This window comes from Plutella xylostella, chromosome 9 (assembly GCF_932276165.1).
Source record: "Plutella xylostella chromosome 9, ilPluXylo3.1, whole genome shotgun sequence".
In the NCBI taxonomy this organism is placed as follows: Eukaryota; Metazoa; Arthropoda; class Insecta; order Lepidoptera; family Plutellidae; genus Plutella; species Plutella xylostella.
Window position 1 is genome coordinate 3,209,728 of NC_063989.1, and position 14,480 is coordinate 3,224,207.

General features: G+C 36.0%; 2 protein-coding genes across 2 annotated transcripts; both read left to right on the forward strand.

The window, feature by feature from the left end:
- The first annotated feature begins 661 nt into the window (after window positions 1–661).
- Window positions 662–3,296, forward strand: LOC119691498. Its single transcript, XM_038109118.2, has 5 exons — window positions 662–1,475; window positions 1,549–1,648; window positions 1,754–1,852; window positions 2,339–2,494; window positions 3,170–3,296. The coding sequence occupies exons 1-5, from the start codon at window positions 715–717 to the stop codon at window positions 3,227–3,229; spliced, it is 1,176 nt and encodes a 391-aa protein (XP_037965046.2). The 5' UTR covers window positions 662–714; the 3' UTR covers window positions 3,230–3,296.
- Window positions 3,297–6,098: 2,802 nt separating this feature from the next.
- On the forward strand, window positions 6,099–14,480 carry LOC119691628 (odorant receptor 94b). The gene is made up of 5 exons (XM_048623151.1): window positions 6,099–6,929; window positions 7,145–7,244; window positions 13,362–13,460; window positions 13,779–13,934; window positions 14,213–14,480. The coding sequence occupies exons 1-5, from the start codon at window positions 6,172–6,174 to the stop codon at window positions 14,273–14,275; spliced, it is 1,176 nt and encodes a 391-aa protein (XP_048479108.1). The 5' UTR covers window positions 6,099–6,171; the 3' UTR covers window positions 14,276–14,480.

Here is a 14,480-nt window from a genome sequence, read left to right on the forward strand (position 1 = left end):
CCATTGTGTATTCTAACAGGTGCTTCAAATTTATAGTATAGATGGGATATTCTAGTTTAAGAACAAAAATGCAAAAAAATATATTTGTTTAATGGAAATTAAATTTTTCAGTAATACGCAAGTTCAATTTTAACGATTAAATTAAAAATTGAGGGTTTAAAAAAAGCAAATAAGTACATAGTCTATGTCTAGACGATATTCCTAGCCGGGTGCTACACATTGTGGGTAATAAAATTTATAATAACACACATACTTTCAAACAGAGCTACTAATTTATTTTTAAACACTTCAATGAAGGTAAAACTGCTCTTGAGCTTGAGCTTATACATAACTCTTATATCGCGTGTCATAGTGACTTTTGGATTTTTTATATTGGCATTCATCATTGATACTGATAGGGAAACATGAATTTACCTAGGTATTTCACCAAATTGTATAAAAATATACTTGAAAATAGAATGTCCCACCTGTACTATCACCATTTCTGATAATGAGCTGTATATTAACAAAGTAGGGTGGGAAAGAGTTCTTTATTACAGGTAATAATAACATATTAGGTATCATTACGTAGTATAGATGAAAACGTTTATACACTAACCTACGCAATTTGTAAACATTTCATACATCAAGTGAAGCAGATTTGGTCGTTTTTAGTAAAACCCTTATGGTACATAGTTGTACATATGGAAAAACTTTTTAAATTCGAAAAATAAAATGATAGGACAAATAGCAGCCTATATAGACGACTATTTCACCCATCCCGACTACCCATCTATGAGTATAGCTATAGTGTTCCTGAGAATGATTAAACTATGGCGTCCAGCGAAAATATATTATCTTATCCCATTTTTCATGAGCCTTATATTTCTAAGTCAGGTAGTTTACGTGTTAATTTCAGACCAACCGCTACGCTACTTCCTAAACATATTTCAGACGGGATTTTTCCATTTGGGACTGGCAAAAGTGGCATTTTATTTTTATAATCATCAAAAATGGCTCAACATTATATACTGGCTATCGGACTTGGAGAGAACTCAGCTACAAGACCCACATCTGAAGCCCATCGTCCTGAGATACATCAGATACGGCCGCATCCTCAACGCTGTCATTTATCCTTTCTGTTTCATAGTTTTTGCACTTAACTATGGTGAAAATTACTTGATGGTCGCAATACAGATGGAGAGCAAGGGAGAGATAGATCCGACTTACATAACGTTCTTTTGGCTGTGGCCCACCGAGCCCTTGAAAGGGAAGTTAATAGTTTACCCGTACGTGACGCTGCAGTGGTTCTATGCGTTCGGCGGAGTTTCTTATTTGATGGCGTTTGACGGTATCTGTGTGTCAGTAATGATGGGGCTGGCTGGACAGATACAGGTGCTACATGAAATGTTTAGACGAGCTCTGGACACTGATGTCGAGGAACAACAGAAGAGAAATCTAACGAACTGCTACAAGCGATACATAGAGTTAGTCGAGTAAGTTTCTTTGAAATTATTACAAAAATAAATTATTGTACGTTAATTTGAGATGTAAATACCAAAATTTCAGGAAACACGAAACATGCAATGCAATTATGTCGCCAGTATTGTTTATGTACCTGTTGGTTGCGTCCATAAATATGGGAATGATACTTTATAGTTTGCCATCGGTGAGTATTTTATAAGTAGGTACATAATTATCAACCCATTATACTAAAAACCAGATGAAAAATATTTCATTGCCCTTAATGACTTCTACTGTACTTTTTTTCCAGTTGGAAAAGTCTTCAATGTACACATCGATGGTCCTGGTTTCCTCGTTAATAGTAGAAGCTTTTTACTTTTTCTGGCATGGACATGAAGTCAAGTATCAAGTAAGATCATTATTGAAATATTATGATATGTTTTATAATTTGTTATTGCATAAGAACGGCCCTCGGAATGAAAATACCAAGGATCCATTTCCGAGATACCATTTCTATGTTTCTCATAACGACCAAGTGCTTATTCCAAATCTGGGATACCTACAGTACCTCCTAGAAATCTGTACAATATGAATTATCATGTTACGATGTCAGCATTAGTGTCAATTTCTGCATAGTCGGTTAGAGCATAATCAGGTATTAGTGGTTGACTTTTGACACATCGGTCAAGAATATTATATGGAGATGAGGTATTTGATGAACCAATCCCTGGTCGGTTAGACAATCGACTATGGAGAAATTGGGGCTTAGGATGGTATTTATATTTACCTGTATATAAAGTTATTCCAGTTTTCCTCTATCTATTATATTTTCTGTCACTGTTGCGCAGGGGGTGATGCTTCATATTAGTTGATGACTGTACCTGTGTGATTCTAGAGCGAGATAGTGAGTGCGGCGGTGTACGACTGCGACTGGGTGGAGAAGAGCCCCGAGATCCGCCATCTTGTTTACAAGATGTCCGCCACCACCAACAGTGTACTCATATTCCGCGCCGGCCCCTTCAATGAGGTCACTGTCATCACTTTTATTGCTGTAAGTGTTGCCTTCTATTAGTCAGAGGATTTAAGCCACTGATACTTATAAAAACCCTTCTTATCTTATGTGGAGACCCTTCTCATCTTAGTGTGTCGGTGACAAACACCAGACTAGAAAAAACTGAGCAGTTAACAATCCAAATTAAGCAGCTTTGCTCGCCTGTCAAACATCTGTCAGATCAACGAGTTACGTCAGATTTGACAAGCGAGCGACGCTATAAGTGCGACAAACTTATCTGTTCCGGTGAGAGCGAACTAAATTGATCCATATCTCATTACTTACTAGTGAATAGTATATTGTAAATGATTAGATGGGTTTATTAACACCGCAAGAGCGTATTAACAATACAGGCAAACTTAAAATCTTAAAGAATTAAAGAATATTACACATTTATGTGAACTCTCACCGGAACAGATAAGTTTGTGGCACCGTATGTAGATTGTTAATTGCTAATGTGTTGGTGCTGGTACGGTAGCAGGTGTATCTAGAATGTTAGCTTCGTAAACTCCAAAAGCAATAAAGATATTTTGATGGACCAACGGCAAGATAGATAATGGTTGGATCGGGTAGGCTGTGAACGATTTCACGCTGCTGATGATGATGATGAGGATAATAATATCGACGTACAAACCTGGATTTGTCCAGTTGTATTAATTAATTTTATATTTTCAGATTGTGAAAGTGACTTACAGTTTTTACAAATTGATGACTACAACAGTCACACATAGTTAATGATTTAACTACCTAAACGCAAAATGGAATTGGAATAATAAAGAATATGGATCTAAATAAAATCATAGTATTATTTCTTTCTCCTGCGCCTAGTGCAAGATTCCTTCTTACTGCTTCTACACTCACGTGCAAAGAAACAGTTACACTTACAAAATGCAGGCACCAAATGACCCCAATTTTTGTGAACATCTAATAGGATTTTTTTTACAAAATATTTACGTTTTCAGTTGGTAATATTCTGATGCGCCGTAAAATGTACTTAAACATTGCAGAAGGCGTCATTAAGTTAGGTTTTTCAGTTTAGAAGTAATTTGGTGATTTTCTCAATGGAACTTTTTAATTGCCCGTGAGTGTATTTAATTTACTGGCGTCTTAAAGTGCCGCTTGAACAATCCACATAAACATCACTGCCACACGCAGGACAACACGTCCACAGAGCTATAATCCAGTAAGTTGCATGTATAAGCTGGAGGGTCACTCTCTATATCTACGAACGAACGAGAATTGAGAACGTAATAGGGATATATATAGCCTTGATTCGCGCAGCGCTTCGAAGCTTCGGAAAAACAAAACTGCAGCGGTAAGCACCTATATGTATAGTTATCTCGTAAGTCTGGCGATTGCGTGTCGTTTGTTCGTTCGTTGATTTTGAGAGTGACCCCCCTGGTTACTAGAAGGCATCGGGTTCCGCTCATCTCGCATAATCTTTATTGACCAAAACTCATTTCGCATAACTCGTATGGTCTAAACTTTTTTGGCCGAACCATCACTTTGCCAAGACTTATGTGGCATAAGGCTCGTTTCGTCTAAAACTCTTTAGGCACAATCTTTAAACACCTACGTTTCGTTTGCTCAAATTTATGTTCGTCTACACCTATGTATAATCTTGTTTCTCGTAATGTTATCTTAATAAATAATATATTAAGTATAGGTAAATGTAGTGGGTAAATGTACAAATTGTGGTATTTTTCTCCTACACCCCGAAAATCACGATATTGGATGATCAAAAAATCGAAAGTTAACGACCAATATAATTATTACAAACCCCATGAGATCGAAACCTAAAAATAGGTGCGACGACGAGCAAAGCGAGGAGGAGCGTGTTAGGTGCACATGTAAATCAAAACCAAAGCGGAGAGCAGCGAAGCGGAGCGGAGCGTTTTCCAAACAGCGGAAACAATACAAGGCACCAGTTTGCGCTATGTAGGGAGACGCTCCGTCAAAGTTAAAGCCAAACGAATATTATTACTTTGTATAAACCTAATAAACCTATGCCGTAGCATTATTAGGCTATTCAAGATTTGGCCATACCATTATTAGGCTAAACAATGTTATGCGAAATAACTTTTTACTAAACGAGATTTATGCCATACGATTTTCGGCGTAACGAGACTTTGACCAAACGTTACTATGCAATACGAGATTCGGCAAAAAAATCTTATGCCAAAAAAGGTAGAACCGAAGGCATCACTGTTTGCACCCGCCTGTATACTGTTACTGTATACTGTAGGTGCAGGCAGTACAGCCAGGAATCGAACCCACGGCTCTGATTTCCGATTTTCGCCCCGCAACCTTCTTGTTGAAGTTGTTTCTGTTTAAGTATGTATATAAAAACTGGCCTAGATATATGCCAGCACAACTTATTCGATTGTTGAAAAACACTTATGACCGGTTCCAGTTTAATAGGGGTTGTTTCGGTTCATGAACAGTCGAATGACCCATGAACTGCCAGAATGTATCGGCGTACGAACATTTTACCCACAAATTTATACGTAGTTTGCGGGCAACACGTCCGTTGGACAACACATTGGTAGGTGTCACTAACATTTATGAACTGTCACAACTGTTATCTAATAAACTCTGTCAGTCAGAGAATATGAATATTAAACGGATTTCGCAACCTATAACAAATATGGTACCTAACACTATAATGTAATAATGAAAATAATAATAATGCCGGGTGCCCTTTATCGGGTGTCATAGTGTTTTTTTCCTCAGTGATTATTATAATAAACAAAACGAGTCAATAATTTTAAGTGTAGTACGTCAAAATCTCAAACCTTATGAGTGGAGGCCAAGGGTAGCATATAATGCTGCTAATTGACTCATTTTGTTATTGAAATAATTATGCCTTTATGATACCTGTTAATAAGTAAACAGAAAAAATACAATAAAATATGTTAGAAACGTGTAATTTTATAAGTGAGGTCAAATACTTTACTTATTCATAACGTAAGTAAATGTCATGGCAAATATTATATGCAATGGCTTGTATCAAGTACAATGGGTAAAGCAATTAGGTATACACTTATTCATTCTAGTTAGGTATATAAATGTACCTAATCTAAAATTATATTAAAGAATAATATCAAAAATTAGAATCAGATTTAAAATGGTTGTTACCACTATACATATAGGATTATAAGAATAAGGAGAAAAAATTCTAAACATTTCTGAACAACTTTTGATTCTTCTGATTGAAAACCTCTAATTGCCACATGATACGACGATGAGATTTATGTTACACTAGCATTAATATATTTATTGTATGGATGAAGTTGTCATGTTTTTGTCGTACTTACTTATTCATTTTGACTTCAGTAGGTATTAGTTATTACGCAACGACGATTTAAAAAATTGCATCACCCCGTTGTCCAAAAATTGTTCAGATTGACCACCTGAGTCTCCCCCGTTCAGCTAAGTATACAACTTTTGCAATAACCTGTACATTTTTATCACCATTTCTGTTAATGGCCTGTAGGCTGTATTACAAGAATAACAACCATAGTGTTAGGTCACGTGACGCCTTTATTATAGTTATCAACAAATAACTTTATATCAATGCCTATTACCTATAGTTCATGTCATTTTCAATGTGACGTGAATCAGATAACGTCGCTTGTAGTTACTTTGAAAACAGTATCAAATATATTCAATACAAAATGGATCATTTAGTAAACTCCATCGATAACTATTTCACCGATCCCAAGTACCCAAATTTGAGTGTAGCAATAGTATACTTGAGAATGATCAAACTATGGGAACCGCGTAAAATCTTTTATGCTATACCGGTGACCATGGGCTTAACATTTGTAAGTCAAATCCTTTACGTACTCATGTCAGACCAACCGTTCCGCTACTTCCTAAACTTATTTCAGACGGGGTTTTTTCATTTGGGGCTGGCAAAAGTTGTACTTTTCTTTTATAATCATGAAAAATGGCTAAATATTATCAACTGGTTATCGGAACTAGAGAGGATTCAACTACACGACCCGTTTCTACGTCCTGTCGTCTTGCGGTACATCCGATACGGCCGTATTCTTCACGCTGTGATGTATCCATTTGGCTTCATTGTTTTCGCACTTAACTATGGCGAAAATTACGTGATGGTCGCGATGCAGATGGAGAGCAAGGGAGAGATAGATCCGACTTACATAACGTTCTTTTGGCTGTGGCCCACTGAGCCCTTGAAAGGGAAGTTAATTGTTTACCCGTACGTGACGCTGCAGTGGTTCTATGCGTTCGGTGGAGTGTGTTATTTGATGGCGTTTAATATCACTTGTGGTTCCGTGGTGATCGGGCTGGGTGGTCAGCTCGAGGTGCTGTGTGAGATGTTTAGACGAGCTCTAGACACTGACGTGAAGGAGGAACAAGAAAGGAACCTCATCCGCTGCTACAAGCGATACATCGATTTGCAAGAGTTAGTTTTGTTTAATAATTTAAAGTTGGACCGAAGATACTTTCTTATCGCGTTTTTCAAAGACAGCTCTTTAAAATCTGGCTCAGTTATTCAGAGTGATTAGTTGTGTGACCCCTTTTGGATAACATAAATAATTACATTATAACAGTGCTGTATTTTTTCCTTATTCTACTATTTCAATCTCATATTATACAATAAACTACCCTTATTTTCAGTACACACAATACATTGGATGCGATTATGTCGCCGGTTCTTTTCATGTACCTGTTGGTTGCGTCCATAAATATGGGAATGATACTTTATAGTTTACCAACTGTGAGTTATTTTACAATGTTACATATATCACACTGGAAAACCAATGGTTATTTAAACTACCTTTCCCGCGAGCTTATCTTTGTCTTTAGGTTTCCCCGTAGGAATCCTGAGACAGTCAAACTATAAAGTCCTGACACAAAGAGTTCGATTTTGCAAAGACTTTTTATGATCATCAGTTATTTACTTAATTTTACACACATTTTAAAAATAAAATACCGATTGATTATGGTTTTTTAACGGATTTGTCCTTTAAAATATAACAGATCGATTAAATACGATCTTAAACAATTACTTAGGATCCACATCCGTTTTCACGACTTTATAGTTGGACTAATTTTAGTCTAGCCCCCAACGCAGGACACACGAGCACTATCTGTTCCATCACTCTCATAACCCAATGGGACATATGACATATGACCAATACAAATAGTAGTGCAGGAATGATTTATGCCATCCGACAGCATGGATCATTTCACTTTTCGGACAACAGATAATCAGCCTTCTATGTCCTAAACAGTGTGAACAAGTTCTAAATCTAAAACCAGTGATAACTTACATAAAATGCACTCTTAAGGCTGTCACTAAAGCTGGAAGAAAATCAGAATCTGTCAAATCTAGTGAGGGGGGGTTGAGGTATGCGGGGCGTTCTACGGACAATAACATGAAATTTTAACATAGTACTCGAAAACATAAAAGTGAAGACATGCCACTTTGTTAAAAATATACTAAGTAAGTAATATTGTTTTGTGATACGAAAATATTTATTTTTATTTGAAAGTATTTTTAATATTTCATAATTAATTATATATAAAGTCGTACCCGTGCCGATATTTATACAGGTTGTTGCAAAAAGGGTTTAATACTATGCCGAAACCTACGTGTGCAGCATGTTATTGATGTTATTTCTAAGCCAGGAAATGAAATCAGAATGTAAAAAAATCGCGAAAATATTATCAGAGTTTAATAGTTCAGGGTGTTGTATTAAAATCTGCCCCCGTGTGAGGTATAAGAATAGTAAATAAAAAAGTATAGTTAGCCGAAAGGGCGTTACTCAGGCGTCACTCTGAAAAACTTTTATCCTACGTAATTTTTTATATTCATGAAAATAACGCTTCTTCATATAATTTTTTTTTGGTCACGTGACCTTTTAGTTAGACGACCTGTTTTTTTTTGGTGTTTCAAAAGCAGAACAGTAGTTTGCAGAACTCTGCATATACAGGGTGTCACAAAAGGTTACGTAGCTGGCAAAGGGATATGGGGAGGTCACCAGAAAAATAATAACATGTAAGTACCCCCGCAAGGGAGTACATTAGTACAAGGCGAGAGTGTGTATTTTTTTTAAAGTACTTATGTGTATTTGGGATATGATAGAAATAATATTTTTGTTTCTTAAAAACCAAAAAATTTACACCTTGCTGCGCTCTTTTGCTCACTGTAAGTACACCTACAAATATTGCTGTATTAAAAAAAACGGTTTTGTTATAACGATTATAAAAAAAAAGTTATTTTCATGTCAAGGAGTCATTTACCTAATTACGATTTCACTCAACAGCAGGTGAACTGAAAAAATAAGTTCTAGTTCTATCATCACTTTAGATCGCAAACATTGTAACTCCACTTTTATCGGCGAAAAGTACTCTTTGGTGTCAAAAGAAACGTTTTTTGAATTCACATGTTTTCCTCTTTATTCGAAAAAAAAAAACTGTATTCCGCATTTTACCATTTGTTTACCGTGATTTTTAAACAAGAAAACTTAGTAATTATACCCTTTATTCTCATATACAACGTGCGATGTAGGCGAACGTGAACGAAAACTATGCAATAAGCCTTTGTTTTTATTACTACTTTAGTAAATTACAATAACATACTCAACAATGTTAATTTTTTTTTGCAATGTTATGTTGTTAAATTAAGATCGGGAACACCCAAATATTCCGAAAAACTTTTTTCCGAATTTGATAACCCCGATTATGTAATTTACGAAATATTGCAATACCGATTTTTTTAAATACCGAATTATAATATTCACGAAAATTATAATTTCGAATGTTATAATCACGAATATTGTTATAACGATTGTTAAATATACGAATGTTAAAAAATACGATTACTTTAATATACGAAAAATAAAATACCGATTTATTATAATCACGAAAAAGTCAAATCCCGATCGGAAATATCATAATTCGTGATTTTGACAAAAAACATAAACGTCTTTAAAACTTTAGAACCAAAACCAAAAGATAGGTGCGACGACGAGCAAAGCGAGGAGGAGCGTGTTAGGTGCACATAGATATCGAAAAACAAAGCGAAGCGGAGCGGAGCGTTTCAAATATAGAGCAAAACAATTGCTAGGATTTTTGTGGTGTTTAAACTTAAAAACCTTAGGACCTAAACCTAAAGATAGGTGCGACGACGAGCAAAGCGAGGAGGAGCGTGTTAGGTGCACATAGATATCGAAAAACAAAGCGGAGCGCAGCGAAGCGGAGCGGAGCGTTTCAAATTTAGAGCAAAACAATTGCTAGGATTTTTGTGGTGTTTAAACTTAAAAACCTTAGGACCTAAACCTAAAGATAGGTGCGACGACGAGCGAAGCGGAGCGGAGCGTTTTTCACATAATATAGCTTAAAAAATATTGTTTTTACGCATTATGCTGCATTATTCATATAACCATTTCTTGTTAACTAAGAAACATTCGGGATTTTGTATTTTCGGAATATTAAAACTTCGGGATTCGTAATTTTAACAATTCGATATAATAAAAAATCGTACTTTTGAAACATCGAAATAATAATATTCGGAAAATTGACTTTCGTCATTTTAATGAATGTGTTGTTTGAAATTTCGTTTATAAACTATTCGTGATTTTCGTTATTCGGAAACTTAAAATTCGGGATTGTGAATTATTCGGAAACTTAAAATTCGGGATTGTGAATTATTCGGAACAATGAAATTCGAAATTTTAAAAATCGTTATTTTCATATTCGTAAAAAAGTAATTCGGAATTATGTAGTGTACCCATTAAGATCTAATATTTTATTAACATGAAGTTACTTTCAACTTTTTTTTGCATCTATGCGTCGAATCACAGCATGACGGCTGCTGCAGCTTCCTGCTGTCCTGTCCTCCAACCAATCCCACCAGTACTGCAGGTTGCGTCGAATACGAGCCATTCTCTTCGACTTGACAAGACAGGTGCTCCCGGAAGGATCATAGATCGCACGGAACCCGTACCGTATAGAGGCAACGGACTCCTTTGCAACAGCCCCCCAGATTCGGAAGTAGCCCATGCACTGCATGGCGAGCACAGCTGCAGCAATTTTTTCGTAATGAATCATTGGGATGTCATCCCCGAAGGAGGCTCTCAGCCTACCTCACGACCTGTGTGACATTAGAAAAATGCACTGTGCTAACGCCGTTTGCGAGCTTGATTTGCAGGACCGCGTTGTATGCCAAGTTCCACAGCAGAGGGGTCCAAGACCTACCGCTGTGGAACTCCGCAACTGAACTTCTTCAGTGAAAACAAACCCTCTCCCCTGTTAGACACGTATGACCTCTGTCAATTTTCTGCAGATGACGAGATAGAGAAGACAAGTGATGGTATACAAGAGCCGCCCTAAAGGTTCGCCCTCTAGGGGATAGAGTTGAACGCGGTTACTATTTTTAAGCAAACAGCCAGCGCAACAACTCGCCCGTGGTTCTGCTCCTTCTTATCCTGCTCCTTATCCTGCTCCGGCAGTGAACGAACGCAAAGTATTGTACCCACTATTCGAATCCGCATTTCGGATGCCAAACTGACTGTCCGAAAGGTCGAAACCGTACCACCACAGAGGTATGACTCGTTCGAAGAGCTTATCAGGCTCTTACAGCAATCAGATGTGTCGGTACACTGAAAGATAATCTACAGGCCTGCTTTATTTATTTAGGAGCACTAATGGCCTCCTTTAAGTCATTGAGTCACTGGCACTCAGGCTGCGGTTGAACAGGAAGATAGACTGTCTAAACAAATCATTTTTAGGCTAGTTAAAAAAAACTTTAGGTGGGTAGTATGCCAACTAGAACTACAAATAAAACAGTATTTTTGTCTCCTCTAAAATTTGGTCACGAGGAGTTACGATGATTACGATCTAAGGTGACGCTGACGATATTTTATACAAGGTATTGAAAAAGGGTATAAAGCTTAGCCAAAAGTGGATTTAGGTGCCATTCTGATCCACTTTTCTTCTACAATTTTGAAAATTCACGTAGCAAAACCTTTTACATAGAAACTGATTCGATCACGTGACTTTTTACTATAGAGACCGAATTTATTTTTCGAGAATTTTCCAAAAACTTGGAGAACAAAAGTTGTTCAGAATAACCCCTGAGTCAAACCCTTTCGGCACAGTATACCCTTTTTGCAACATCCTGTATAGATCTTTTAGGTTGCAGTGGCGAATGGGCACTGGTAGCCCTGCCCTTTTCTATAACTATAACTATAGGTAATTTTATGGCAATTTAAAAATGGTATAACATTTATCTATTTGAAAAAATCATTAAAAATATACATTACCTATCAACCTAATTTAAAAAAAAAATTCAGCCCTTACTTTAAACTTATAACACCCCTCTATTTCCTTCAGGGGTTAAAAAACCTGTGTATTTAATATTTTCTTATGAGTTTTTTTTTTTAAACTAGGCTCTTACATAGTTGTACATAATATTATGCGGTATTTTATTCCACTTGTAACGCATAAAATTCATAGCTACAGTAAACATTTCATTTTTTTCATGGCGAGATACAGTCGCACTTAACCGCTTTTTTGCAAAGCTTGTTAAATAGATTTAAAAAATTATGTAAATTTTAGATCTTCAATTTTTAAAAATACTTACTTATTTTTAACAACCTGTAGTGTACAGACTACAGACTACCACATCTTAAAATATATATATTTTTAATTAACTATGGTTTTTGGTTTCAAATAAAACAAATTATGAACTTACTTTTCAACACCCTGTATATTGTGTAGCTTACCTACCATACACAACCGTTAAAATAAAATAAATTACCCCTCAGAATATAAACAGGCTCGCGCTTTGGCATACTGCATTGACCGTATAGTTCTTATTCGGAGAATCTAATAAGTGTCATTATGTGCAATGTTTACCTTTATCTATGCATCTGTAACTCTATAGTAAAAAATGTAAACAAATCGAAAAGGCGAAATGTTTTCTAAGAATTTTCGGCTTTTCTGCATCTAAAATGATTAGAAAATTAACTTTCCATAGCAAATGCATATGTATTATAATACTTGTAGTCATAATTTGTTGATTTAATCAGTTTTTGTGAAATATTTGATAAAAAATAAAATGGCGTGGGTATCGCTCCTAACAGGCCGCCACCAGGGCGACGACTGAAGAAATCTGAAATCTGTCACGGTGTCATCATTTTTAAACCGGAATTTATTAGTTTTTTGCAAAAAAAGTTGACTTCTGGTCCATTAAATCCAACTCTTTAAGGTAACTTTGTTAAGAATTTAATTACCTACACATACATATAAGATTCCATGAAAATGGGCCCTCTGATTTCGAGGGTTTTTTCATAATAAGTCAAAAAATGGCAAAAGACATGGTGTGTTTGCAATTTTTTTTAACATACTTATTATAATCCTGCACCAATTTATAAGCAACTAACATATTCAGTATACCCTCTGCTACAAAATATATTTTTATCAATGTGATAGAAGCCACCGTTTTTCCAATCTAATCAAGTATATCAAGCCGACTTTAGCATTTTAGCTTTAGGGATCCCCTTAAAGCTAAAAGACGAGACAAGACTCCAGTTTAGAGGATGGCCGACTGGCCGTATCCCGCATAAGCGAAAATCTATCATTATTATCACTTCTTATTGGAAAATATGGCATACATTTATAGTTTTAATGGCTCATCATCATCTTTATCAATTTATTTGGCGGCCTCCGTAAAATATTCAACCGCTCTAAACCTAAGTTAATAAGTGAACAGTAAAATAATAATAAAGTATACTTATAGGTATTTGATTTTTATTACCTCTACCAGAATAAATAAAAAATCAAATACCTATAAGTATACTTTAGTTTATGTTTTATTTACTTACAGTTGGAGAAGTCTTCAATGTACACATCGATGGTCCTGGTTTCCTCCTTAGTAGTAGAAGCTTTCTACTTTTTTTGGCATGGACATGAAACTATGTACCAGGTACTTACTACCCTAATTTGTTCCTATATACAGGTACATATAGAATTAATATTAAATTATCATTGGCTTTTAATTTGTATACATGTATTTTTTATGCATATTTGTGCAATAAGGAAGTAAATAAATAAATAAATAATTAATTCGTTATCATGCAATGATTTCAAAAAGAAGGATGCAACCGTCGACACTCGCGCGCTGGCCCTAATTCAAACAAATTATGACAGATATATAAGATTTTAGGGCCAGCGCGAGGGTGCTATTTTCTTGGGCGGTTAGGCCTAGCTAGTAATATACTCAATGTTAACACAATAATTCCAGAGTGAGATAGTGAGCGCGGCGGTGTACGGGTGCGACTGGGTGGACAAGAGCCCCCACATCCGCCGCCTCGTCTACGTCATGTCCGCCACCACAAACAGAGTGCTCGTCTTCCACGCAGGACCGTTCAACGAAGTCACTGTCATCACGTTTATATCTGTAAGTATTACTATGGCAGGTGAAACACAAGTTTCATAAATAATATCAGCTAATTTGGTTAGTAAGAACAGACATAATATAGAAGCTAAAAGAGTACATTAAAAGGCACATTCAAATACTTTCGAAATGTTTTAAACTAATTAAATCAATGTTAGAGGCACAAGTGTAAAAAAAAGTGTACTACGACATTCGTAGCAACTTCGTAGTAGGCCCAGGCTACGCCGCGCTGTAGCACCTGCGTAGCACAATTTCGTAGTCATAATTAAATTTATTTTCAGATTGTGAAGGTGACTTACAGCTTTTACAAATTGATGACCACAACAGTGACACACGGATCGTAGATCGTAGAAGCTTTGTTAAGATTGTACTTAATGGTCTATAATATTATACGTAAATGCAGAATTAAGATATCGTGCCGAAATCAAGCTGGAAGAAATAATAATAAAATGTTACAGTATTTTTTAACTGTACAAATGGTAGAAGTGTGGTTTTATTTGTCAGAATGTTTCTTTTGCACTGAAACTCCATCTGGTTTGAATATTGTGA

What these genes read in the sequence shown, in the direction of transcription:
- LOC119691498 (XM_038109118.2), top strand. Translation starts at nt 715, where the DNA reads ATGATAGGACAAATAGCAGCCTATATAGACGACTATTTCACCCATCCC. An exon ending in TACTTTATAGTTTGCCATCG is followed by an intron (nt 1,649 to 1,753) that starts GTGAGTATTTTA and finishes CTTTTTTTCCAG; the next exon opens with TTGGAAAAGTCTTCAATGTA. An exon ending in CTGTCATCACTTTTATTGCT is followed by an intron (nt 2,495 to 3,169) that starts GTAAGTGTTGCC and finishes TTATATTTTCAG; the next exon opens with ATTGTGAAAGTGACTTACAG.
- LOC119691628 (XM_048623151.1), top strand. Translation starts at nt 6,172, where the DNA reads ATGGATCATTTAGTAAACTCCATCGATAACTATTTCACCGATCCCAAG. An exon ending in CGATACATCGATTTGCAAGA is followed by an intron (nt 6,930 to 7,144) that starts GTTAGTTTTGTT and finishes CCTTATTTTCAG; the next exon opens with TACACACAATACATTGGATG. An exon ending in TACTTTATAGTTTACCAACT is followed by an intron (nt 7,245 to 13,361) that starts GTGAGTTATTTT and finishes ATTTACTTACAG; the next exon opens with TTGGAGAAGTCTTCAATGTA.